The sequence below is a fragment of the Cygnus olor genome, chromosome 24 (assembly GCF_009769625.2).
Source record: "Cygnus olor isolate bCygOlo1 chromosome 24, bCygOlo1.pri.v2, whole genome shotgun sequence".
Taxonomy (NCBI): Eukaryota; Metazoa; Chordata; class Aves; order Anseriformes; family Anatidae; genus Cygnus; species Cygnus olor.
The window spans coordinates 1,868,686-1,896,083 of NC_049192.1; the positions used below are offsets into that span (position 1 = coordinate 1,868,686).

The following is a 27,398-nucleotide window of genomic DNA, read 5'->3' on the forward strand; positions in this document are numbered from 1 at the left end:
TTTGTATATTGCTGTAGGCCAGCAGCAAAGCAGGCCAGGGAATTCCTGGTGTCCTTCAAAGCGCTCCTTCCCCAGAGCCGCCTTCTGCTGCTGTTCGCAGTGTGCCCACAGGAGGGCAAGCGCCTGGCCGGCCTCTGGCTGTGCCGTCAGCACCTTGCTCCTCTCTTGAAGGGCTTTACTGAGGTGCCTGAGTGCTCAGTGCGCTCACACGAGGGCTAATTAATATTTGTGCATCAGATTAGATTCCTTCCCAGCGCGGAGCAGTTGCTGCCATCGAGCCGGCATCCCCAGCCGCGCTCCCGCACCCCGAGTGTCCCGGTCCCACGCGTTTCCTTTGCTGCTTTGGTCGCCAAATAAGTTGATGAGCTAGCAAACAAATATGAATGCTTCTTATTTGTTTTACTCATGAAAAACAGAACTGCAAAAGTGATAAATGTGTTGCCAATTACACAGTTGCTTAATTACGTAACGTCAGTAAAACCAATACATAAGTCTCCAAGATGTTTGGTAAAGAGTTGCTTAACGCTGTTCATCATTTCCATTCGTAATGAATTACTCCAGTCTGGAGCTGGCTGAAAGCCTCAATTAATTTTTTATACTTGTCCCATAATAAAGCAATAGTCTAAATTGGTATTTAATTTACTTATAAGAGTGTCACTTTTTGTGCAGAACAAGCTAAATCGTACATCATTTATAGGGCCGTTAGCCTCAAAGCAGCAGCTTTATGGCAGGCAGAGTGCTCGGAGCAGCGATGAAGATGTGCTGGAGTGCTCGGGGAGCGCAGGAAGGGCGATGTTAGCGCTGGCTAACTGTGCAGACCACATTTGGGGTGCTGAGAGGCAGAGCTGGGGTGTTTCTTGTGCGCCCAGGGCTAAACCAGCCACACGACCCCCGGTCCCCATGGCAGCACCAGCGGGGCTGTGGGGCACGGAGTGGTGTCCCTGTGGCAGTGTTTGCTCCATCCTGGACAGGAACAGCAGCATCAGTTCTGCTGTCATCACCCTGCTCTTGGGGGATGCTGCTGGTCCCCATGCCTTGATCTGAAACTAATGGGCTCCGTTGTCCTGTGCCAGTCTCGTGGTGGACCACAGTTGGAGAACTCGGGGCTGTGCTGTGCACGTGGTCCCCTCCGGTCCCTTGCCCTCCTGATGGGTGCTCTCTTCCACCGCAGGTCCAAGGGAATGGGCAGCAGAGTGTGGAGAAGGCGCTGAAGCTCTTTGCCCAGCTGATCAACAACAAAGTCTTCCTGCTCACCTTCATCCGGACGCTGGAGCTGCAGCGCAGCTTCTCCATGCGCGACCGCGGCAACGTGGCCTCGCTCATCATGACGGGGCTGCAGGGCAGGCTGGAGTACGCCACCGACGTGCTGAAGCAGCTGCTCTCCGACCTCATCGAGAAGAACCTGGAGAACAAGAACCACCCCAAGCTGCTGCTGCGCAGGTAGCGCGGGGCCGGAGGGGCCGGGGCCGTGGGAGGGCGGCGCGGCACAAGGGAACCCCGAGCTCTGCCCGGGGGTTTCGCTCCCACTGCCGGCCCCATCGGATGTGGGGCTGTCCCATCATGGCAGGGAGCTGAGGTGCACAAAAAGTGGGGCTTGCTGTCACCGCCACACCAAGCAGCACCCTGTGCATGCAGGCAGGAGGAGGAGGAGGCAGCTCTGTGTCTGGAGGGATCGAGATGCAGCATCTGCAGCCTTTGCACCAGGCTTCAGGTTTTTAAGGACAAGAGCCTGCTTTGTTAGGTGTCTGTACGGTTCTGAGGGCTCCTGTCTCCCATCAGCCGGGGTGTTCTCATTGTGAGCAGATCGTTAAAAACCTGGTTTGGAAGAACAAACCCATCAGGTCGGCAGTGCTGGGTATTGTCCCTGTGCCTCCAGGGAAAGGCAGGCTGTCCCAGCTCTGTGTCCCCACCTCTCCTCTGCAGCCCAGGCACCTCCGTGACCCTCACCCCATGTCTTTTTTTTTTTATTTTTGTTTTTAAATAAAAAGGGGGGTTTATCCTCCCAGCTCCCAGGCTGGGTGCAGCAGGGCCATTTGTGTTTCACAGCTGGGGAAAGGAGCTCGAGCATGGGTTAGGCAACTAACCCAAGGTCATGCAGGGAAATGTCAGAAAGAAAAGAGGAAAAAGGTTTTATAAATAGAGGCTGGATGAGCCTATAGGCTAGGCCATGAGAAGGCAGCTCCCTGTTCTCTGTGTCATGAGCTGCTGCCATCCCGTGTCCTGCTGGATCCTGTCCGTGCTGCCGACTGCAGCTCCTCTGGCATCTTGCTGGGGCGGGCAGGCGAGGGAAGGGAAGGATTTCACAGCTCCAGGAAAATTTCAGGGATTCCTCCAGCCATAATGAATATGCTTGACAGGAAATTGCTTTAAATCTGGCTGTGTTTGCGGAGGCAATAACTCATCTCAGAGAAAGAAGCCGTCTTAATTTCCCCCGTGGTTTGACGAGTCGCTGGGAAGGCGCCTTCTGCCTCAGCCAGCAATAATGACTCTGCCGTGCTCCAGGAGCATGAGGCTGGCGATCAGAGCCCTGCCCGCTCTGGCTGGCGAGGCAGCATGCCATGACCGGCCAGAGCTCGTGTGTGGCGTTCTCCTTGTGCTGGGAGGTCAGAGGCCAGGGAACAATGACAGACACAGCTCTGATGTGAGAAGGGTTCGGGTCTGGTGTCCCAGAACCACCCAGGAGAGGAGTTGAGCCAGGAGCAAATGTTCTGCTGCTTTAAAATGGGTGAGAGGAGGAGAAGCCAGGCTTGATGTGGTGGTGGCGCTGGCAGTGTGGTGCCAGCAGGAGCTCGTGGGGGCAGAGCTGGGTACACACCGCCCATGGAGCAGCCCTGCAGGGACAGCCCCATGCTGCTGCTCGTCTGCTGTGAGCACTGGTGTCAAGTGGGTTCTGAGTGTCAGAGATTACAAGTGGGCTGTGAAGGGAGGTGTCTGCATGGGGACAGGAATCCTGCTCTGTGCCCGCTGCTGCACAAAGTCCCCAGGGGCTTCTGGAGCACCCAGGGGATGGGGGACAGCGCCCCACGCTACCTGCCGCCCCATGGTGTGCCTGCTGTGTGTATTTACAACATGGCTCTGCTCTATCTCCTGTCTTGGTATCACCATGTGGTGACAAAACTCCTGTCACTTCTTTATGAGGGGCCTCGCTGGGGCATTTCATCTGTGACACTCTTCCCCGTGACACCGAGCTCCCGGTGCCAGCCAGGCGAGCTGGGCTGCTGGAGGAGCTGCGGTCGTGCTCCCCGCTCCTGCTGGCAGGTGGTGCACACACACACACACACACACACCCCTCCCTCTGTGCGTCTGCACACCCAGCCCTACATGCACCCGCTGCTCCGAAAGATCATCCGTGGCCCAGGGGGAGAGCAGAGCAGTAAATCAGCAGCCATCTCCCTGCTAAGCTGGAGCCATTTCTTGTTCTAGAAATGATGACATGGTCTGCTGTTTCAATTATGACTTGTGGGGTGAGGGCTGAGCTTGACCCCGGTGCCGAGGTTTGTGGTTTTCAGCGGGTACGTGGGATGCAGGCACTCAGCCCTTACTGACCAAGTGGCCGTGGGACTGAGATAGCAGACCCCAGGTGGTGAAAATCGCGTCCTGTTTGGCTGCCTCTTGATGACAGCAGCAGCAGGACCCCCGCTCCCATGCTGCGAGTGCCCCTTCCCCACAGCAGCAGCAGGGGCAGGACCCAGCAAAGCGCTGCTGTTGCGTTTTGCTCCGAGCTGGTCGTGAGTGAACAGCCACGGAGTGAGACGCTGCTTATTTTTATTTTTTTGAGCTCTCTGGTGGCAGCAGTTGCTAATCAGCGCTCCATTCTTCCTCTCTTTCTTCTTTGTTTTTCCCCTCTCTTTCCTCCGCTGCTGCCCCTCGGGGGAGACAGCAAAAAAAGTTGATATTAAATCAAATAACTGCTGTGGTTCCTGGCACAGAGAGCAGGCAGTGGTTGGGAGACCTAGATAAAGCAGGGAAAATTAATAAGATACATATTTATTTTGGGGTTCTCTCAGCTCCTTTTGTTTAGTTTTGCTTCATTCCCAGTGCCTCAGCGGGTCAGGGGAGCAGCCCGGCCTTTGGATGCTGGCATCGGACCCCCCGTGGAAAGTCCTCGCCGGAGCGTGCTTTGCCCTTGTTCTGTGGTCAGTCTGAGATGGGCTTTCTCCAAGCCTAGGGATTGTCCCCTGCCGCGTTAATCTTCAGGAGCTTATATTTTATTTTTAGAGGCAGATTCAAACGGCGTTGCAGGCAGCAGCCTGGCCGCAGCGTGCAGGCGGTGCCTGCTGGGGTGGCAGCACAAAGCTCGGCAGCCCCCTGCCCGCTGTGCAGGGCAGAGGTGGCTCCTGCCAGGGGCTGGGGACAGCTCAGCTGGGCCCAGCTCAGGCCGAAAAGTCTTGCTGTGCCACGGGAGGCCAGGGGCAGTAAGAACAGGGGATGTGTTTGCAAGGAGCCTGCTGCGGCCAGCAGCGCTGAAGGCTCTGAGCAGCCCCTCTCCTCAGCTGGCATAGGACAGTGATGATTAATTTCTTAATTGGTGGCAGTCCCTGGAGCTGTTGCACTGCAGAAGTCTCTCAATGTCGAGGTGAGAGTGAGATTCAGCACTCGAAGGTGAGGAGAAGTGGGAGTGGAAAGCTTTGGAGCTGCTTCCTTCTTTGCTGCTCCATTCAGATGATTTTTTATTTCTGACAAAGAAGCAGAAGGTAACGGCCAGCCACGGGGGTACCACTCTCCCAGACAATATGTTTTCATTTTCTGCATTTTTCTCCTATTCTTTAACATGGCTGTGGCAGCAACTCTTCATTTTCTGTGGCTTGTGGCTGGCTGGCGCAGCCACGGCAGCGTGCTCGTGGTTCTCCTCCTTAATTGGGTGCTGGAAACGTTTTAAATAGGTGAACCATGCACGTGTCAGTTTGTAGGATGAGTTTTTAGGCAGTTAATCAATTCAAGCTCAAATTCTTTGGGGATCTGCAGACATTTTCACAAATTTCTGGCAGATGTTGTGATCCTAGGAGATGATAGATAACGTAACCCCCGGGTTGGGTTTTTTTATTTTTTGCAGGCTGGAGTCAGCTTTTGTTTGCTGAAATCTGTGGTTCCCGTTTATACTTGATCCGCTTGACTTTGTGATCAAACCCTGTTTTTTTCCATTAAATGCCATCATCTCCAAACACGCTGGATGCTGTATAAATACATACCGAGAAGCAGTCCCTAATTCAAGTCAACAGAGCAGCTGGGGAAGAACAGAGAAAATGGGTCAGGAGCAGGACTGGGACCGGCAGGACCCCATGCTTTGCCGTGGCTGCTGCAGCATTGCACCACCCTCGTGCAGGGCAGCCTGTGTGCTCGGCAGGCTGGGGGCACGGTGTCCCACGGGCAGTTTGCAGGAATGGCACCAGGAGCTCAGGTGTGGGCCACGAGATGTCCTGCCACCAGCACAGCCAGCCTGTCCTGTCCCAGGAAAAGGCACCGTGGCACTTTAAGGAAAGTACCCCCCCGGTCATGCAGAGCCAGCATTAAAAACTATCATTAGGAGGCATTGTATTTAAATTAGAAATAATCTCGGGCACAATGTGGGGAGAGGATGCTGGGTGGGACTGGGGAGAAAGCTGCAATTTTCCTGCCATTGTCACTCTGCTGTCCCTGATTGCCAGCCACCGCTGCAAATCCCAGTGATTTACTGCGCCAGGCTGTAATTTGCACCACGTGCGAGGAGCCGAGTGTCACCAGGCTCCCCATCACCATCAGGGCTGTGATGGGCTGTCAGCTGGGCGCATGTGGACAGCGCTGGCTGGGCTGGCCTCATCCTGCTGCCTGCCTGCATCGGGAGCCATGCCAGGCTGGCGGTGGTGCTGTGAGCTGTGCCCACTGGTGCGGGGAGCAGGAGAGAGGATGCTCGTCCGCTCCCATCTCTGGCTGTTCCCACTTCCTGAGGCTGGCTTGCGAAGGGAGACATGGTTTGACTTTGTCCGTAACATGCATCTCCTCCTGGCTCCCCTAGGACAGAGTCGGTGGCCGAGAAGATGCTGACGAATTGGTTCGCCTTCCTCCTCCACAAGTTCCTCAAGGTAAGGAGGGATGGAGCTGGGCCCCCACTGCTGCTCTGCCGTCCCACCCACATGGGCTGGAGCTGGGCTTGCAGCTCCTCCAAGTGAAATGACACAGCAAGGCAGCTTTGAGGGAAGTTACCTGAAAATGCCTCATGAAATGGATTTTCCACTGCTTCCCCTGAGCACTGTTTAAAGGCTCTCCTTGGGAGAAGGTTTTCTGCTCTTCTGTTTGATGTTCCCTGGTTTTGGTTACACCTCGTGTCACCTGGCTGTATTCTCTAGAGTACCCCAAACTGTTCCCTCTTGAGGGCTTGCACCTCGTTAGTACTTAGGGGCAATTCTCACTTACACCTCCATGCCTGGCTTTCATATTTTTTAACTTTATTTTTGGTTTCGGAAACCCCCCCAGAATTGACTTTATGAGGATGAACGACGAGATCAAGATCTCAGATCCCCACTTTACAGCCATACAGACTCAGCAGAGCTCCCAAGCCAAGGACAACACACCCAACAAGCAGCGGAGCTCGCGGTTTTGGCCGCCCTCTCCAGGAGCTGCCGGGGGCTGAGCCTGGATTGCACACATGCTAGCGATTAAGGCAATGGGACCGTGCCTCTGCTGAAATCAGTCATGTTCAAAGTCAGTCTGTGGCCAGTGGCCCTGGAGGAGATGCACCTTCACCTCCGTGTTAGTTTTGCTGTCTGTCTCGTTGGTAGGAGTGTGCCGGGGAGCCGCTCTTCATGCTCTACTGTGCCATCAAGCAGCAGATGGAGAAGGGCCCGATCGACGCCATCACGGGGGAGGCCCGCTACTCCCTCAGTGAGGACAAACTGATCCGGCAGCAAATCGAGTACAAGACTCTGGTGAGTGATCCCTGGGGATGTTGCCATAAATTGCTTCTGTCCTCCCCACTTGGACGTGAGCCCTTCTGGCCCGTGGGCCAGTGGAGGGGGCACTGCCGTGAAGCAGCGGTGGTGCCCGTGCAGGAAGGCCTCGTGCTGCCAGACCCAGGCCCGAGGCAGCAGTGTCCCTAGCTGAGCTATGTCCCAGCAGCCCGAGCTATGGTTTTGAAAGGCAGGGTTGGAGGGGAGCATTTTATCTCCCCGTGCATCGACCATTAGCTTCCCTGTAGCAAAGGGAGGACTGCTGGACTCTGGTCTGAAGCCCCTCAGAGAATGGTGTGGTTCCCCTTCCTTTCCAGATCCTGAACTGCGTGAACCCAGACAACGAGAACAGCCCAGAGATCCCTGTGAAGGTGCTGAACTGTGATACCATCACTCAGGTCAAAGAGAAGATCCTCGATGCCGTGTACAAGAATGTCCCCTACTCCCAGAGACCGAGAGCTGTTGACATGGACTTGGGTAGGAGCCCCCCACATGCTGGAGGGGGTGGGTCGGGTGGGGGGTGTTAGCAGTGGTCCTCAGTGGGTTTCGCTGCCCAGCGGTTGGGCAGATGTTGGTATCAGAGCAGATCGAGCCCGTGGGTGCCCTTCCCCTCGCTGACTGCGTGGCTTTTGCCTCTTGCAGAGTGGCGGCAGGGCCGGATAGCGCGGGTGGTCCTGCAGGATGAAGACATCACCACCAAGATAGAAGGAGACTGGAAGCGCCTGAACACCCTGATGCATTATCAGGTGAGAAAGCAGCCCTAGCAGGTGGCTTCCAGGAAGCTGCCAGGAGGAAGGAGAAAGAAAAGCAGAAATTTAATTTTCCAAGTGTCTCGCCTACTGAGGCAGGCGGGGAGGTCACATTTGTATGATAAACCTGACTGCTTCAATGTGCTTCTGCATTAGACAGGAAAGCAACCTTGACATGGATCTTAAAGAAACTAGCAGAGGTGAAAATTGTCTAAATTAAAACCGCCAGCCGTGCTGGCGAGATAGACAGAGCTGGGAGAGGGCTGAGCTGCTGCTGCTGGAGCCGCAGGGCCGGGCGGGGATGGCATGGAGTGGGACAAGCAGGAGAGCAGCCGGGGGAGGAAGAGGAGTTTGTGCCCTCCTTCCAAGTCCCAGACCTAGTTCTGAGCCAAGTCCCAGGAGTTTTGCCACTGAAGCCATATAAAACCAAGCTAGGCAGTGAGGATGCTCTATTTTGTGTTGGCCAAGGTGAGCTAAGAAATTTTTGCCATCCTTAGCTTTTGCAGCACAAGCACCCTGGAGAGAAGCGTGGCGGTGAGAAAGGACTGCTTAGGCTGTGCGAGGTGTCCAGAGAGGTACAGGCAGAGCTGGGGAAGTCTGAGAAAGGAATCAGAGGCTTTTCCTCCAAGGCTGGCTGCAGCAGAGGATAACTGCATTAATTGGGACTGGTAACCTAGTACTGTCCATCACTAACTACGCAGCAGTGTTCAGTATTTAATCTGGCATCCCTCCCTGTTTATACACCATCGCGAGTCCATCAGTGTGACTCACGCTGTGTAAGCTGAGCGCCAGCCAGTATTGACAGGAGCCACAGCATCAGGGAGCGAGGCACAGGGTGGCATAAATATGCAGAGTGCCTGTAAAAAAGCTGCTCGAGGGTCAGCTTCCCCAAGCAGCCCGAAGGATTACGCAGATCACCATAAAATGCCGTGGGAGTCGTGCAGATGAATTGCATTGTATTTAAAACCTCTCCTACCTGACAGTTGCAAGGGATTAACCAACACGCAGGGAAGCAGGGAGATTTTATTGTGCCTTGATCTTTAAAAGTCATCTGAGGAAGTCACAAGTGAATTTCATGTTGCTCTGATGTGTGCTGGGTGCTAGGGGAGCAAGTATTTTCACTTCGGTGCCTGGGGGAAATCTGAGCCATAAGTTTACCCTTAAAATAAACAAAATCCTGACAGCACTCAAGACACTGCAGCTATTCCTGCCACTCGAATGTCAGTTTTGCTCTGGAACAAAGTGGAAGTTTGCTGCCAAGTATCTAAATAGGTAGCAGTTGCACATGGCTCTGGCCACAGCTCTGCGCAGCCCGAATGGAGCTGTTGCAGCCATAAAAAGAAGCCAAGTTCTCCGCGCTGCAACAGAAATCTTGTCAAGGCAGGGCTTTTGCCAAAAACAAACAGCAGTGATTTTTTGTATTTCTACCAGTATTTTTTTCTGTTTGGGTAATAAATGTTTTTATTAGGTATCAGAAATACAGATGCTCCAGGACTACACAGTAAAACAAATATTTTGGGCAGAGGCACAGCTTAGAAGAGGGCATAAAATCACCTGCGCCCCAGGCGCTGCTCTCACCGCTTTAACCAGGGTTGTCGAAACACAGAGAAAGTGCCTGGCAAAGGAGCGCGGGGGGAATTCTGCGATCTGCAGGAAGGCAGGGAAGGGAAACCATCCGTACGAAACATCTGTGGTTCAGCCATAAACATGAAGTGTAGATTTCCTCCAGCTTGTGGAGGACTGGCGAGATGATTTCTGGATTTCTATAAATATAAGATCTAGCTCTGTAAAGCTACCTCCCCCTTTCATTCAGAGCTGTCCTTATTTTCAGCCGGGTGTCTTTCTCTTTGTCACACACCTTTATCTGCCGATTTAAGCGATCTCTGTGGATTTGCACACAGTCACTGGAGATGCCCAGCACATGATTTCCTCCGATAAAACCATGTGCGTTTTGGGGAGGCACTGCTGCCTCGGAGCAAACGCTGAAGCAAGGACCAGCAGCGCCTGGTCCCCACCATCCTGCTGCTGTGCTGAGTCCTGCAGCTCCTCAGGGCTCAGCACCATGCCCTGCCCTGCCAAGCACCAAGCAGCCTTCCTCCTGCTTGCCGTGCTCTGCCAGGGCCGGGGCAGTTTTGCAGCCCCACACCTGCCTGTCAGGTTTTGAACATGTTTAGGATGATAAAAATACAGAATAAATACAGTATATGTCTGCAACAGTGGATAAAATGTATTTTTCATTGTAAATCTTGTCAAAAGCCAAGTTAGATTTAAAAGGAAATATTCACCTTTCTGTAACATTTTTGAACCACGTTAGAGAATTATATGGAGAACTGCATGCCTGCTGCTTATTTCTTCATTTTTAAAATAGAAGTATAGGTTAAATAGCTGTAATGCTTTGTTAAAATCTCTGGAGCTTTTAAAACCAAGTTGTAAGGAATTGTGTTACATTTGTGTGGTGTCCTTTTGGTTTCATGCCTATTAAACTCCATGGGAGAGTCTCACCCCGCGTGGCTTTACTCAGGGAAAACGAGGCACTGAATCCAATATCAAATGATTTACAGCGGCTCGTGCAGGGTTAACTGGGAGGCAGCAGAGCATGAATACCTGTCAGCCACTGGGAGCCTGGAAGGGCTGAGAGATTAGAAAACTATTTTAAATGAAAAATTAGAAGCAGAGAGGGAAGATTTGTGCAGAAAACGAGAGCCAGGATCTGGCGGCGGCCATGAAGCTGCTCGGGCTGTGTCCTCGCTGGCCTAGGTCACGGGGAGGTGTCGGCGCTGCCAGACCGCGGCTCCCCCCGGCCCTGTTTTCATTTTTTTTCTCTTTAAGGTGTTTTGTGCAGTGCTTTTCCAGCTGGTAGAAGAATCAGAATATTTATAAAGTTGTAAACCAGCCAGCCAGCTTCTCAGGCGTCTCCTGGGCTTTACGGAAGTGTGGCAACAGCAGAGTGAGATGGGGAAGGAATGCATCTTACATCTGATGCTAATTTGTACACTGGTACTTTTTAGCTGACGAGAGCCATTCGACCCAAAATTTAGAGAGTGAGAGCTCTTGATGTGTGTGCAGTTTCTAACGCCTCTCGCCCAGGTCTGTGTGGCTCCGGTGAAGCTGCAGCACCCAGCGCCAGCGCTCAGCTTCGCCCGTCGTGAAACTGAGCTGAAGTGGCAGCTAATAACAGCCTAGGAAAATAATATCACCGCTGATCGCTTCTTCCATTGACTTAATAAATTGGATGAAGTGAGGCAGGAGCAAAGGAGGAAATAACAGAGGTGTTTGAAGTGTTTTGCTTAGGAATATCTCACTTTTGTGCTGTGAAACACAAGTGCTATTATTTCCACTATCACTAGCAATAATAACAACTTACATTTGCATGAAACCTTTCATCTTAGCGGACCGCAGAGCCTGGAAGAGAGCGAGCTGGCTGTGCGGCTCCATGCTGTGTGTGCTGGTGCTGAGGGAGGTGCTGGATGCAGGTCGCAGCCCCCCAGCAGCTCCTGTCCCCTCGGGACACTGCAGCACAGAGGTCACAGCCAAAAGGCCCCTGGCAACCTGTGGATCCCTAATTATCATAAATAAGCTAAAAAAACATCCAGTGCCTATTAGATTTATAGGGAGGGTAAAATTAAACATGGCTACTAAAGTCTGCTATAACAAAACCTTGTTAGCACTAATGCTCATTTATAGTTTGACTTCCCAGCATTTAATTCCTTCTCTGGTGCAGCAGAGGGACAGACAATTTAATACCCTTGAAAGATGGCTTTATGACGTGCCAGGCTGTAAATCAAACTTTTAAAGTTCATAAAAATTGTTAAAATAAAAAATGGTTTAATAGGAATGTTTTATGGTCCATAACGTTATTATAGCTGTTTTATTCCCTCTGCATTGTTACTTTAATTGGATCACAACAATTCTTGAGATTCTCATTTTTATTGGATAAAATGTAATCTTAAATCAGAGCAACCCAAACCATCTTCAATATGTCTTTTGATTTACACTCCTTTCCTTCAGTCCCTTGCCATTAAGCTGCTCCTGACCCAGCGCAGAGCTTGGCTGGATGAGGAGCACCTCTCCCCTTGGGAAGGCCAAGGGCTCTTTCCCCTGACCAAGGACCCAAGCACCAGGTCATCGGCTCCTTGCCAAGCCTGGGCCCTGAGGATTTCTCTTGGCTGCATTTGCAGATAAGCACCCAGTGCAGAAAGCAGCTCTTGCTGATGTCTCCCCCTCTGTCTCCTCCCCAGGTATCGGACCGCTCAGTCGTGGCTCTTGTTCCCAAGCAGACCTCCTCATACAACATTCCTGCCTCTGCCAGTATATCCCGCACGTCCATTAGCAGATACGGTAAGAAGCAGCCGCGTGCTGGGGGGTGAAGACTCGCAGGAGGTGGCTGGGTGCTGCTCTGCCACTGAAAGCCGTGGGGCCAGCTCATGTCCTGATTGAGGATGTATCTGGGTGAGCTGGGATTGAAGCTGCCTTTGTTGTAGGAGGGCAGCACCTGAAGGGAATTAGGTGGAAAAAAGCAGCAGCTTCCACCAGATGACCACGGCACGCTGTCTAAAATGACATTACGTTCACGTGCCAAACAGAAAAGGGTGCTTGGCTACTGATTTTTTGCAAAGGCTTTTGCGTCTGTGAGCTGAACAGCAAAAAAGACCTGAGAGGTGGGAAGAGGAAATGCCAAGCACCGCGTGAGCAGCCTTTGGGAATGTGGGTCTGGAAAGGGCCAGGGAAAGGCTTTTGGCTCGGCGGGGCCAGATGCTGCAAGGCACCTCCTGGCTGCTGCTGCAGGAAAGCAGCCTTGTGCACCCCCATGGGAGCAGGGCTGCACGAGAACAACCCAACTCCTTCATCTATTTCTCCTCTAAGTGGAGGATCCTGGATTCTTAGCTAATGGGTCAAAAACGGGTAACAGCAGTCTTAACTCGGCGTGCACCTGGGAATTCGGTATTTGCATAATAGCACTGCTAGGCACTTTGCAGATGGTCCCTAAAGGCTCCCCAGCCTGAATAAATGAGTCCGTTAGGTGCCAGGTGTGCATTTATAGCACTAAATCCACAATCAGAGTAATCATATACTTCCATAAAAGGCAGCAGTGGCAAAATCTCTAGTGCACTGATCTTTCATTATCTTTCGTTGTACGGAGTGTTTTACAGACGAGTGGGCTCCTGACAGACCCCTCTCCTCTTGCTCGTAGCTCCCAAAGCAATTCTTCCCGAGGAGCCCTCCTTGTGGCAGGATTCCTTAGGTAAAAGCCACGCCGGGCTCTGTGGATGGGAGAAAAGGCATTTCTTGCTGTGCCCCGTGCCCCTGCCCTTCAGGTGAAGGAAAAGCCGAGCCCGGGTGACACAACAGGAGTCTTCAGTGCTCATTGATCTATGCCAGATGCAAAAGCCTTTGCGAACCACCAGTATGAATCATCGCTCACGTTAAGATTAATACTTTTAATTGTGCCGACAGAATTTCAATGAGATACTTATTTACTTTCCCCATGATATATCAGTACAGAGCTATGCTTAAAAATAGAATTAGTAGATGCTTTCCTAGCCATCCCCCTGTCTGTCTCCTTAATTATATCAGTTGGAGTACTCATTTATCTAAGCCCTAATCAGGGATGAAAATCTAGCTAGTTTTGTAATGACTTGCGTACTTCCCTCGGCTGATTTATGATTGATCTCCTTCCTCTTGCTGAGAAGGGTAAGAAGCAAATCGGAAGGCTAAATTTGAGAAAACACATGAGGTTCCTGGAGAACAAAGAAACGTAGTGAGGGGAAGAAAATGAGCAAGGCACGCTAGGTGTTGGCTTCTCTGAGCCATGTTTTGGCTTGAAGAGGCCGTGGATGGGATCCAGGGCACGCGTTGCTTGGGAAGTTAAATATATCTCATGTCCCCACATGGTGTCTGTGCAATTGGAAGAACCCTTTGGCTCCTGCACTTGGAGCTCCTTTTGCCCGCTGGGCAGCAGGGCTGGCAGCTTGTTATTATTTACGTACACTGGTACGGGGACTGGGATGGTGCAGGTGTTGGGGCACAGGGTTGATGTGCGTGAGCTGGGGCACACAGAGGCATCCTGCAGGGACCTGTCGTGCCGTGGTCATGTAAGTGAAGGGTGTGAATGAAGAGGGAGAGGTTCCCCCATCTGAGTGCAAAAAGGGAAAGGCTCGAGGCTGGGGGCTCTGTGTTGGGTGAAGACCAAGGTGTATCATTTCTAAGTACGCCGTCTGTTTTGGCACACGCTCCCATTTTGTGGGTGTCTGTGTGGTGTTGCATTCCACTGCCCTGCAAAAAAATCAGAGCAGATGATTTGGGCATGAACGAGCACAGTGGCATCACCAAGACGAGGCAGGGAAATGAAAGGAGGCATGTTCTCTGAATGTGGCTGACCTCTCCTCCCACTGCTCAGACTCCACCTTCAGGTACACCGGCAGCCCCGACAGCCTGCGCTCCCGGGCCCCCATGATCACCCCGGACCTGGAGAGCGGCGTCAAAGTCTGGCATTTGGTCAAAAACCACGACCATGGAGACCAGAAGGAAGGGGACCGGGGCAGCAAGATGGTGTCTGAGATCTACCTGACCAGGCTACTAGCTACTAAGGTAACTGCCGTGTGCTAAATTTGCTTGGGAAACACACGGGCAGGTCTGTCCGGGCCCTTGTGAGGGTGCTGTGCAGTCACTAGTGACGCTCAGCACCAAGGTGGGGACTGTCCCTGTAACGCCCCAGGGGTTGGGTGGCTCCTGGAGCAGCAACAGAAATAGACTCATGCTCACCATGATTGCTGCATAGTTCGTTCTTCTATATGGTATTAAAATATGAAGAGTTTTATGGACAGCAGTACCTGTAGATACTTAACTGTTTTTTTTTTGCCATAATTTTCCTTCATTTCACTGTATGTTCATCACTGTGGATGACACGGATATGATTTTGAAAGCAAAAGAATTGTTTTCTGCTAGAAGTAGAGAGGAAGCTCAGCCCTGGGTAGCTGCAGCCCCCAGTCCTCCTGCAGCATGGGCAGTGTTTGCAAAGCTCCTGACCTTGCTTGTTCCTGCGGGACCTGGGATCTGTGGCTGCACTTTGTGGGGCTGTGCAGAGCACACGTGTACCTCCATCCCTCCTTCACCTTGCTGGCTGCTGCTCCATTTAGGGTACGCTGCAGAAATTTGTGGACGACTTGTTTGAGACGCTGTTCAGCACCGTGCACCGCGGCAGCGCGCTCCCGCTGGCCATCAAGTACATGTTCGATTTCCTGGATGAGCAAGCAGATAAGCACGGCATCCACGACACAGATGTGCGGCACACGTGGAAGAGCAACTGGTGAGAACGGAGGAGGGGGTGGGAGGGCGGCCAAGCTGGGGAAAAAAATCAGAGATGGGGGAGAGCTGCAGGAAGGGCTGGGGGCAACCCAGCTCCATAGCCCCAGGACGTGGAATGTAGCACGGAGCCATGCTCACGCTTCGCCCCCCCCGCTACCCTGGTGCCCCATACTGATGGGGCAGTGGGTGTTGATCCAGGATCCCGCCCCCACCCCGTGCACGCACAGGTGGAAACCCCAGTGCTGTGCTAAACCCCGAGACCGTCTCCAAGCCCGCTGCAGAGGTCAGGTCTGCCCGCACCGATGACATTGGTGATGGTGGGGTGTGCAGAGCCGGCCTGCAAGGGGGCTCTGGGGGTCCCTGCCCCAGCTTGGGGCAGCTGCAGGAGCAGGGGGCAGGAGCAGGGGGCAGGAGGGGGTCAGCCCCACACGCAGCCCCTGCCGACAGCAGCGAGGGCTCAGCCTTCTCCAAACAATGGAGCTATTACATCTCTGCCTCTGCCATTATTTTAGGATTAAAAGCTCTGTGGGTTAGAAATTTACCTCTGCGAGAGGGAGGAAAAAAAGCACAACAAATGGCTGCTCCCTGAAGATTTTGTATTTTCCCCCAAGTCCCGCGTGGTTTTAAAAGCCTCTAATCACCACGTCTGCAAAAGCCGGATTCCCTGCTAAGGCAGTGGGAAGCTAAAAACAATTTATTGAAAGCCTTAGAAGAAGGAGTTATTAGGATAAAAACGCTTGAATCACAAGTAGAGATGAGACTTCTTAAAGCAGTAAAAAAGAAAGCGCCGAGCGGCGGAGGTCCCTGTGCCAGGGCCATCGGGCTGCACAAACCCCGGCCCTTCCTCTGCACAGGGGCCGGGGGAAAATTCGGTCTGCGAGCTAGCAGTTGTGCTGGGCACTCTGCTCGGCTCTCACCATGCCCTCCGCAGGCTGGATGCTGCTTGTGGTGCTGGGGGCACCCGGGGCAGGTTAAGCCCAAGCGGCGATGCGGGGGCTCCAATCCTCCAGAGGATGCTGCAGCACGCAGGGCAGCACCCTGGCAGCCCTGGGGCTGTACGGGGAATGGGGCACGCGGCATTCCCAGAAAGGGAATTTCACTGGAGAATTGGGAGAGGCTTAGGCTGCTCGAGCAGGTCAAAGCAAATTGCAGTTTGTAAGGCAGAGCTGGAGAAATGGGGGTCTGGAGCTGGCATTGCAGGGGATGCAGCTGCTGGCCTGCAGCGCAGCAAGAGTTAATGCTGAAGCCTTCGGTGCAGCTAGCTGGTTGGAGAGAACCGAGACTTGAAAGGTAATAGAAAGCAGCAGCTGGTTGTTTGATCCCGCTATACAGCCAAAGAAAAAAGGAATAATAATTCCCCTTTGATTGCAAAGGCCTCGGGATTTGGGGACGGAGCCTCTGAAGCCTGCTGCCCTGCTCGCAGGGGATGGACGGCGAGCGGCCGGGCAGTGGCTGGGGGGCACGGGGACACGGAGGTGCCCCATACCAGGGCCACCCCCTCCAGCGAGCCCTTGTGGAGCTGCTCAGCCCAGCACCTCTGGAGCTGCTCAGCACAGCCCTGGTGCAGGCATTGCACCCTCAGCACTGCTTGCCCAGCTCTTGCCTTCTTCACCTTGCTGCTGAAGGATCAGACATGGGGCACGCAGCAGCATGAACCTGTCCCAGGTTCTCTGTGGGAACACACAGCGCAGGAAGGGCCCGTTCCCAGCCTTTGCTTTAACGTTCGCTTTTGTTTCTTGATTTCCCCGCAGCCTCCCTCTGCGGTTCTGGGTGAACGTCATCAAAAACCCCCAGTTCGTGTTTGACATCCACAAGGGCAGCATCACAGACGCCTGCCTCTCCGTCGTGGCTCAGACCTTCATGGACTCCTGCTCCACCTCCGAGCACCGCCTGGGCAAGGACTCCCCCTCCAACAAGCTGCTGTACGCCAAGGACATCCCCAGCTACAAGAGCTGGGTGGAGAGGTCAGTGGTGGCACGGTCCTGCTGAGCTTCTGCCCCAGGACCTGCAGGCTGCCTCTGCTCTCGATGGCAAGTGCTGCAGCACCAGTGGCTCCTGCAGCGAGCTGGTGGCACGGCTCCTAGCATTGCTGCTCTTATTTTCGGTGCTCAGCCACAGCCCGGGATCCCATTTTGCTAGATGTAGGCATAAAGCAAACTGACATCCCCTTCCCCACAGTCTGAGTCTCAAGGAGAAGAGGGGCATTTTAACCCTCCGTGTTCCTCACGGGCCCCTCGCCTTTCGCCCCCGCAGGTATTACGCAGACATCGCCAAGCTGCCGGCCATCAGCGACCAGGACATGAACGCCTACCTCGCCGAGCAGTCGCGCCTGCACTCCGCCGAGTTCAACATGCTGAGCGCGCTCAACGAGATCTACTCCTACGTCAGCAAGTACAGCGAGGAGGTGGGTGCCCGCGGGCAGCGCCGTGCCGGTCCCCTTGCTGGCCACCTCCACGCATGGAGCACAGCTCCTGCTTCGTCCCAGATCACCCTTGGTGCAGCACGGCCGCTTCTTGTGCTGCTGCTGCCTGCATCTGCTCTGATCCTGCACAGCCAGGTTCGGGTCCTGCTCTGTAGGGTGCTTCCCAGGAGAGCTGAGAGCTCAAACACTGTGTGAGCAGCTGAATTCCTCAGCCTCGGCACACGCCGAGTGCAGCTCGCTCCTAAATGCAGTGGAAAATCATCATGGCCCAGTGACCCCCCCCAGAAACATCCCTGTTTTTTGGGAACAGCACAATACAAATCCCCCGGTGCAGTGGTGCAGGCTCCTATTTGCAAAGATTCCCTGGCAGCCTGAGTGCCTTTAATGAATGCATCACTTGAAACCAAGTTCTCGCCATCTGTTCCACCCCTTCATTTCAGTGTAAGAAAAACCTATTTTGCAATTATGTCCGTTAAAAGGAAGGGTTTTGTAATTTAATTGCATGTATGCATTTGTGATACAATGCCACAGCTATTTTCCGATTAGGGTTTAAAATCTGATAACTTTCATGCTAAATGAGACAAGAAATGTGGAGCTCAAGGTACAAGAGCGGGACTGACTGTGTGGTGCTGGTTGCATGCTCCGAGCTGGCCAGCAAATGAACGAGCACGGCTGTGCGGAGGGGAAGCACTCATTGCGTTGCTTTGCCATTTGTTATTCCAGGTTCTTTACTGGGGCAAAGCCGAGGGAAGGGATTTATTGTCACTGGAAAACCTCATCACTTCGTGTCATGAGAAAGCATTGTCTGTATTGCTTTGTCACTGCCAGCTGCTCCTGAGGAAATACCGGGCATTTTGGTGGCCGTGCTGTGCATCCATCCCAGAAATGTTCCCAGGCTATCCCCAGACCTGATTTATCCCGTGTTTTTCACTGACTTTCTGTCTGTCCCTTGAAACACAGACCCGCGTTTCGAGTTGCTTGCATCTTGCTGCCACCCACCCCTGTCCACCCCTTCTCCCTCACACTGACTTCTTTCTCTTTTCTCCTTTTTTTTCCCTGTACCAGCTCATTGGAGCTTTGGAACAAGATGAACAGGCACGTAGGCAGCGTCTGTCATACAAAGTAGAGCAACTTATCGGTGCCATGTCTATTGAGAGCTGAAGAAAGGCTGCGATGCTCACAGACAGCAAGGGGCAAGAGTACTGCACGGACGCTCGGGGCTCGAGAGGGAGAACAAGCAAGAAAGGCACACGTAAATGCCAAGGCTCATCCAGAGAGAGCAGAGACTGGCCCAAGGACTGACTGCATTCAAAATCATGTAGGATCTGGTTCAAAAAGGCAGAAAGATAAAAAAAAAAAAAGACAAAGCATCTCAATCAAAGTCAAATGAAGATGGATTATTTTTTCCATTATTCATGGAAAGAAGGAACCTGGAAAGTCTGGACGTCTCCCTGACTGCTGCTTTGCATGAGAATCATTTGATGTATATTAGGAAATAAAACTTTATTTAAAGTTTTTTCTTTTTTAGAAAATAAAAAAAAGAAAGAAAAAGAAGAAAAAAAGGAAAAAGGAACAGGGCAAAAACGACAGAGGCCACAGAGATTATCCTGGCAGCAAGGTTCAGTCCTGAATCCTGTCCTCGCCCGACCCCCAAGGATGAGGCTCAGGCGTTCTGCAGATGGACTCTTACACCAATCAGAAAGTCTGGAAAACTGAAATCTTCTTTTGGGATCTTATAAAAAAAATATGAGCACAAGTTTGCACCACACCTTTCTACACAAGTGAAATAACAATTTAGCCAGAAATGGTTCAGTGGCTGAGTAACCTATAGGCACTAGAAGGAACTTTACATGAATTGCAAATCTACCCAATCATCCAACCTGTCTTGAAATCCAGCTTTATCTATGTATTTATATAGTGTCAATATATATATATATATTTTTTAAATCCCATTTGCTGTTGAATGAGGAGGGACGTGATATAAGTGCTTTCCCCTTTCCCATCCCCGGCGTGGCGGTGCTCCGGCAGCGAGGATGGATCGGGGCTGCCCGTGCTGCCTGGTGGCAGCCGCCCCGACTTCTTGCAGTAAAACAACCACGAACCTGATGTTTACAGTGAGCGATACTTGAAGAGGCTAGAGGTAGCGAGGTGGCGTATTTATTGTTCTCCTGTTTGACTCACAGAGCAGCGCAGGCTCCGGCCGAGTTCCTCGGTCTCAGTGCACGCGATGTCACCCGCGGGCCAGGACTTTCATTTCCATGAGGGAGGGGAAAGAAATCTTTGCTCTAGGCAAGGGAAAACCATAACCAGCACTGCAAGTGCCAGCTAGCACTGCTGTCTGTGTGTCTGTCTGAGCGTCTCGTTGTTATCTTCAGTTCCTAGCTGGCCTGCTGGCACGTGTTCTTGTGGCCAGTGACAGGCAGATGTCTCTGAGTGTTATTTCTTTCAAAGACACCAAAGCTTATGTGTCCCTTTGTAGAGTGCCAGGAGGGGAAGGAACGCTGTAAATATTTCTCTCTGTAATAAATATTGATGTTTGCGAAGGCTGCAGCAGGGAGGACAGGGCCATTAGACACGATGCAGATGGAGGCATTGACCATGGGACCTGGGCAGAGGCAGCAAAGCTGCTCCTGGGCTCCGCTCAGCACCAGGACCGGTTGTCCTTGTTGCCAGATGATGGGATATCTGGGCTGTGAGGGGTTGGGAACTCGGTGCCAGGGGAGCAGGACCTCTTGGCCACCGGGTGGGATGGCCAAGGCGCCCGCTGGCCAGTCCCAGCCCAGACCTCAGTCTGCAGCCCGCGTGCAGTAAAGGAAAACCAATTTTTTAGGCGCCCCTCCTTCCCCACGGCTGCTCAAGGAGCCAGGAGAGCACCAGGAGTGTGGTCCCAAGGGGAGCTAGCACAGTGAAGAGCATCGAGATGTCTCAGGAAACTTGCTGTTGCAATTACCTTTCGCTGAAAGCCATGTCAAGCCCACTTTTTTTTTTCTGGTAATCCACTTCTGTGAGTTTCTCTGGGCCCTATTACCAGTGTGGGAGAAGTACTAACGATCAGCCTCGTGCAATAAGCTCCTGACATTTACAACAGCCTGAGCTGTGTGACTGGAGGGCTCTGGTTTACTGAGACAGGGAGAGAGCTGGCACAGACCGTAGGAGACAGAGCAGGCTGCAGACTGCCTGTCACAGGGAGAATTCCCTTCCCAGGGATCCCTCTGCTGCACAGGAAACCTAGCTCCAGAGGCAGAAAAGGAGGAAATGCCCAAGGTTGTCCCATTAACGCCTGGCAGCCCAAGCCCAGCTGCACACACCATCATTGTGGAGCTGCTGCTATTATGAAATCCTCCTTATGAAAGGAGGTCTGAGTTTTTCACAGGTTTCTCTTATTGTTATTGACAGAGATCCAGCATGAGGTTTCCGTGGGTGATTTTATAGATATATACAGTAGATATTCTAGTTGTGGTCCTTGTTTTGAGAATTCATATTCAGATTGTTCACCAAATTCTTACGGTACTCCGAAACCCAAAGAGAGCACTCAAAACGGTTTCCAAACACTTCTGCTAATCTGAGTAGTTATTTGCACAGGATTCACAAAATATGAATACTGCCCAAAGCAAAGACCTGCTTTTCCATCGCCTGGACGCCGGTATGCGTGCTGGCCGGACAGCCTGAGCCAGGCCCTCGGGTTTTTTTTGTGTTCTTCTCTTCTACTTGCAGGGTTTTCGCCTGCCAGCCAGGCTGCCCATGAGCAGCGCGACCACTGCGTGCAGGGCCCTGCTCAAGGTGCAGGGCGGGCACACCTGGGGTTGTGCTGGAAGGTGAAGGTGAGGGGAAAAGTAAAAGTAACTGCAGAGCCCGGAGGGGCTGATGTGTGAGCAAGGATCAAAAGAATCAACCGCGCCCAAGCTGGCTAAAAAGAGGTCTGTATTCCATGAATACACATGAGCGCCAAGGAGGGAGGTGGACAATTAAGTTTATTTTCTGTGTTGTTGAAGGAAGTTAAACAGAGGAGGAAAGGGAAACCAACAGGAGCACTTTGCAAAAGAGTAGGCTATTGAGTTTTGACTGGCTTCCAAGGGAAGCAGCAGAAACATCTCTTCTTCCATCGCCTAAAAAGGCTCAGAAGGATGGCGTAGGGAACGGCACGGTGCTGACTTGAAGGGGTGGCCTATAAATAATCTACCAAGCATCTACTTGTGGTGGTTGACATGAATTATGGATCTTTACAGGCAATTACATGGAATGAAGCAACATATCCCCTTGGGGCAAAGCGCTTGTGATCTATTGCCCTGCTTGCATCCGACTTTCCAGTTACTCCTTTGGGAGGAGGAAGCTCAGAACGGCATTTTTGCCACGCTTGCAGCAAACTGGACTCGAGCTTTGGTCAGGAGGGGGCAATGACTGTCTTAGATGAAATGATTTCACCTCCCTCTCACTGCCCCCTTCCTCCTGCAAGGCTGATTGGTGTTGCGATTCTCCAGCTCACTTCGTTTCAGGTATTTTGACATCAAAGTGGGAGACGTCACTTTCTGGAATCTCTCTGTCTGGTGTCACTGCTTAAATAATTCCATTTAATCTTCTGCTCATAAGCTATCAAAGCACCCACTCCAAGGGGGAGCAAGGTGCTAATCAAACGCTTCTCCACGTTGAAAGCCTTTATTAAAAACCCACATACAAGAGTCTAACTTCTAGGCAATCTTGTCTCTGCATGAGCCCCGCTGTGGAGCACCATGACACTGCAGCCACCGAAGTACAGAGGACGCGGACACCAAGTGCTTTGCCATAAAGATGAATTTATGTTTAAAGGAGAGAGAAGCACGGAGAGGAGCCAGCTCTGCCAGCTCCAGCTTGGACTGGCCCATAGTCTCACGAAGACCTGCAGGAGCCAGCACCGAGGAGTGGGATTGACACAGAGTGTGGCCGTGCCCTCCTGTGCTCGTGGTGCTGGGACACCCGGGGATGGCGAGTGCGACAGCTCGACATGGTGGCCACAGAGACCTTCATCACAGCAGTGCCTTCAACACACTGTCTTAAAATCCTAACGGCCCACCCCCACATAGGCTAACTACCCTACCTTTAAACAGACTTCACCAAAAATGTCATGATATACCTATGCTTCAGTTGGAGGACAAAAGCAAGAGGACCTAATGCTCTCGGGTTGTGTTCCTGCACGATGCTGGCTCTGAGCACCTCAGTGCAAGTCCCTTGTGCCTGTGCCCGAAGGCTCGCAGCGCATCCTTCCTCCCGTGGCCAGACAGATGGACGGACGAGGTCTGGCTTCCAGTAGTGGCGGGCAGGCAGCGAGGACGAGGAGCGCCTCGGGCAGCGTGGGATGCTCCTGGGCCTCTCCTGGCAGCAGCCTGGCCACGTCCCCACCTGCTGCTGGCTCCTCTCCACCCCATTCCCAGCGCTGTCAGAGCTCACCTGCCACGAGGACTCAGCTCACCAGCCTGAACGAGATGCAAAGAGCCTGACATGAGTAAGCTGAGACGACAGGGCAAAGTCGGGAGTGACTGTACCCTGGAGAGAAGGAAAAAACGTTCAGAGAAGGCTAAATAACTGACATCAAAGGCACATTACAATGCCACAAAGCTTCAGCCATCCTGTTTCAGAATTGCATTTGTACCATAAACCGCAAGCCAATAACGCAGGGAACTGCGACCTTGTATATAGTTGCGTGCTAGGTAGAGCTAGGTGAGCCGTCCGGTCTGTGTCGTGAATGTGTCTTCGGTGAAACCCCCCCGTCGCCCCCAGCTCCACCCAGCCTTTGCCCAAGGCCACCAGGACCAGCAGGCTGGAGGCCGGAGATGAAGGGCTGCTGACAGCTTCCAGGCCACCCAGCACCCACATGGACAGGATGCTTTCTTTATTTAATTAGACATTGAGTGGGGAAATAATCGGAGGAAAAGATACGGGTGTGCACTGCAAAAAAAGATGCTGTTCAGGATCTGCTGGGCTGAGCGACCCTGAATGTGTGGTTTAAACATAAGTCGGTCAGATTGGTTTTATGGGGGAAGAGGAGGGAAGTCCTTGACCCGATGTTCTCCTCCTGGAAGTCTCTGCTCGAAGGACATGGATGTGCCTGGTGCTCATGTTCTAGGTGAGAAGGGCAATGCTCCAGCTGCAGAGCCACATCGGGATGGGGATGTGGGGTCAGCAGCCATTGGGGCAGCCTGGTGGCACGGGGTGGCACAGGGTGGCAGGGACCGGCGGCTGCGGGTGCCGTGGTTGCTCCAGGAGCAGCCCAGGCGGCTCGGCTCAAACGCAGCAGAAGGGTTGTGGCCGTGTTCTGTGTGCTCGTTCTTTCCTGTCCCCATGTGCCCCCATGTTATCCCCTTCTTCCTTTGTGAAAGTGGAATATGAGTGACAACATGTACATCCCTGCAGCAAGAACGTGCTCAGAAGATCTGCAGGGACCATCAGTCTCATGGACAGTACCCCAAACTCTCTGGGCCTCCTGAGGCTGCCAACTCAAACACAAAATCTTTATGGCCTTTCCTTTGAGATTTTTAATGCCTCCATTTTGAATAAGCTTGGAAGTTTGTGCAGCAGCTTCCGCGTCAGACATCTGCATCTCGCGACAGGACAGCAGAGAGGCGCCTGGAAGAGGAGCCGGCAGAACAAACCCAAGTGCTCGGCTGGCTTTGTTCTGTCACTTCCTCGCTGCAGGAGGTGCTGCAGCAAAACATCCCTCTCGTGTCGATGAGTTTGTGCTGACGGCACCTCGGGGCTTGTATGAGAAGCAGTGGGAAGCAGGAGGGAAAACACAGGTACTAAAACTTCTGGGATATCCCCCAAAATGAGGCCCCGTGGTGTCGCAGAATGTAGAGGTATCGGTCGTGCAACAGATTCTTATTTTTTCTGCCCCACTCCTTAAAATTAATGCCAGTTCTAGGGGGTTGTGTATTGGCAGGAATAAAAAATGGATTCGTATCCGTACCCATTCCACCGTATTGTTCTCTGGCTCCTCCCCTCCCCATTATACTTGACACACTGGAGTTCTGTATTATTTTTTTTTTTTAAGATGATTGTCTGTTTTTTTTTTTGTTGTTGTTTTTACAAGTGTTGTGGAAAAAAATGTAAGAAAGTTTAAGTATTTAAAAATGTTCCAAGGAAAAAGGGGGTTTTGTTATTATTCTAATATATTATTGTGTACCTATTGTAAATATGAAACACTCCTATTTTGCAAGCCAAGGACTCACTTTGTACTGTTGTTATATATAAATAAAGTTTACTGGTTAAAAAAACCCTCCTGAGTGGGGCCTTATTTTCTAACACGGTGGGTAGCATTTCGTGTATAAGCTGAGGACATCGGTGAGAAATATTGGCTTACTGAATCACAGCAACCAAAAGGGGTTAGCTGGAAATCTGGACAGGGCTGGACAAGCCTCCAGCCTTCAGAAAGCAACTTCTGCCTTTGCAGCAGGAAACATTTCTTCCTAACAACTGGAAAGCTCAGTGCTCCCCGAGGTGCTGCTGGTGGATGCTCGAGGGTCGGAGGGACCATCCCCCCGGGGCGCAGGCAAGGTGAGGCTGGGGATCCCCCTCTGCTTTTTCAGGTCCTTTGATGCAGGGCTTTGGCATCTTTGCTAAACGTCCTCAAGCTCAGAAAGGTCCAGTGAGAATTGCTCGTTTGTCATCTCGGAAAGAGCAGCAGAAGGGCTGAGGTGTCCCCCGAGGAGCACCTCTGCTTGCGGATCCAGACGGACCGCAGTAAGTAACGGGAGCGAGTGCTGCTTACAAATAACAGGCCTGGGTGAGTTCTTCATTTTTCCCCTCCTTGCAACGATCAGTCCTCAAGGTACGATGTGTTTGCTTCCATTTCATAAATTCAAGCTAACATTTGAGCAAATGCTGAGAGGCATCTGCTGAGTGATAGGAATCAGCAAGTGACTTCTCCAGCAGCTGTCTGTCAACTTTAATGACCAATATGGTTGCAATTACAGCAATGAACTTTCTCTAACAGCCCCAAATTACTCCGGATGATGATAAGTGACAGAAAAATGGAGACCCTTAAGGAAGCATTAAAAAAGAAACATGGGATCTGGAACAAGAGGTCTCAGTGCTCTTTCTGAAGGATCTTAGCTTTTTCTTTTTAAATTAGGTATTAGAAAGGATAAATCGGAGCCGGAAGGGGAAGGCACAATGTGCCGTGGATCTCAGCAGGGAGTTCAGTGCCGCTCCAAGATGTAGTTTTTACGCAGCCATTTGACACCAAGTCCGCTTGTTTTAGCGCCGTGCTAACAGGCTGATGTGAAGCTTCTCCTATTTGAAGCTAATGCAAATATGTCAGCGAGACAGTCTGCTCCTCAGGCGGGTCATTTTATCTTATTTCCCTCAGATCGAGAGCAAAGCTTGACATGAGCCCTAGGAAGGCAGCTGGGCCGCATCCTGCTCTCTCCTGCTTGAAGCCAGCAGATTTTGGGCTCTGCAGATCAATCCCGTGCTTGCGGTCCTGCAACTGTTGCAGTGCTGAGTGTTGGCCCACCACAGGGTGACTTTTTGCATGATTTTTGGAGCCAGAGAATAAAAGAGGAGGTGATTGTTTTTCACTTGTGCTTTGGGTTAGCCTAAATTTATATCAAGGAGAAAACATGAACTGAACTGAGGTTCCCAGAGCTCTCCAAAAGGCTGGAGGAGAGGGGTGTGACATTTTGCAGTGAGCATCCAGGGATGCTGAGATCTTTGGCAGAGGCGTCGGAGGCATGCAGCAGGGCACGTTTCCACCCCACGTGAAGCCCTGGAGAGGTGATTGACTCCTTCAGCTCAGCAAAGTCGAAAGAAATTCCAACGTGAATCAAAAGCATTGAACAGGGGGGTCATTTGTATTCATCTGTGCTTTGTTAATATACTTAATATAATAAGTATACTCAATTAAAATCACATTTTATCTGGCATGCACTTCACAGGGCTTTATCAGCACTGACAAGGTCAAGTGATGCTTAATAAAGGTTATATGAAACACAGATGGCTTGGAGCCCTCAATCATTTCCCGTGTCCGAGGTAGAGAAGTGAAGAGCCACAAACAAATGAAGGCATCGCTGAAGCAGCACCTCTGGCCTTGTGGTCCTCTGAGAGGCCAGGGTGAGGCTGGGATGCCCCGGTCCTCCTCTGTGGAGCCCAAATCCTGCTTCCTGACCCCTGACCCTGCACCAGGATCTTCTCTGGGGCCAGCAAAGGCTCTGGTGACCCCAGCTACTGCTTCTGGCAGATTTTCCTCCCGGAGCCAAAGAGCCTGGGACCATCCCCAGCCTCCACGGAGCTGCCCTGGGCCCCCTCGCCATGGTGGGGACGGAGCAGGGGCACCCGCTGGCATCACTCGTCTGCGAGAGGTGCCTGAAACGGGAACACTCATCACCTGCCTCGGCACAAACACCAGCCAGGGCTTTGAAACAGCAGCAAAACAGGACTGAGTCCCCCTGGTGTCCCCATCCTAGCTTTGTGCTCACCTGCTGCGTGCCCCAGGCCAGCCGCTATGTCCCCTTCCGAATGTACAGCATTTGCCTGTTGCTTACAAATCATTCTCTCTCTGTAAATAGTGGAGAGCATTTTGGACATCCCGGTGCTGGCTTTTCAAGCCTAGTTATCAAAATGAGCTAATGGAGGTGACACTTTTAATTATCAAATGCAATTGTGACATTAATTTTGACCTGTTTAAATTCCAGCATCTTTTCACTTCTGTGAATGCTTAGCTAGAGGGTGACATATAATTGTATATAATCAGACAGTTATCCTAAACTGACAATAAAACCCACAAAAATCTATTGCTTTTTATTCCAAAAAGCATGCGTGGTGTTGTTACATGTAAGTGGCTAGCTCATTTGTAATGGAAATTTATTTTGAGTTCTGTGTGGCAGACAGTTAAACGCATTCAACAAATACCAAGTCCAGAACTTCAGCCAGTCCTTGTTTTTAGGGACCAGTGCTGGTCCTGGGAGGGGTCAGTACGGAGCTGCTCCAGTATGTAGCTATGTTGGTGCAAGCATGTGCATATAAAATAAT

The 27,398-nt window shown here is 51.9% G+C and overlaps 1 protein-coding gene across 2 annotated transcripts in view; it reads left to right on the top strand.

Annotated features, from left to right (window-relative positions):
* Window positions 1-24,637, top strand: part of PLXNA2 (plexin A2) — a 160,975-nt gene extending 136,338 nt beyond the window's left edge. For both annotated transcript variants that reach the window (XM_040535550.1, XM_040535551.1), the window contains exons 22-32: window positions 1,172-1,440; window positions 5,993-6,059; window positions 6,756-6,902; window positions 7,241-7,400; window positions 7,566-7,669; window positions 11,911-12,010; window positions 14,070-14,260; window positions 14,809-14,978; window positions 16,729-16,941; window positions 17,231-17,381; window positions 18,465-24,637. In XM_040535550.1, the coding sequence (XP_040391484.1) occupies window positions 1,172-1,440; window positions 5,993-6,059; window positions 6,756-6,902; window positions 7,241-7,400; window positions 7,566-7,669; window positions 11,911-12,010; window positions 14,070-14,260; window positions 14,809-14,978; window positions 16,729-16,941; window positions 17,231-17,381; window positions 18,465-18,560 (1,668 nt within the window). In that variant the 3' untranslated portion in view covers window positions 18,561-24,637. The remainder of the gene's footprint in view (window positions 1-1,171; window positions 1,441-5,992; window positions 6,060-6,755; window positions 6,903-7,240; window positions 7,401-7,565; window positions 7,670-11,910; window positions 12,011-14,069; window positions 14,261-14,808; window positions 14,979-16,728; window positions 16,942-17,230; window positions 17,382-18,464) is intronic.
* The last annotated feature ends 2,761 nt before the right edge of the window (window positions 24,638-27,398 follow it).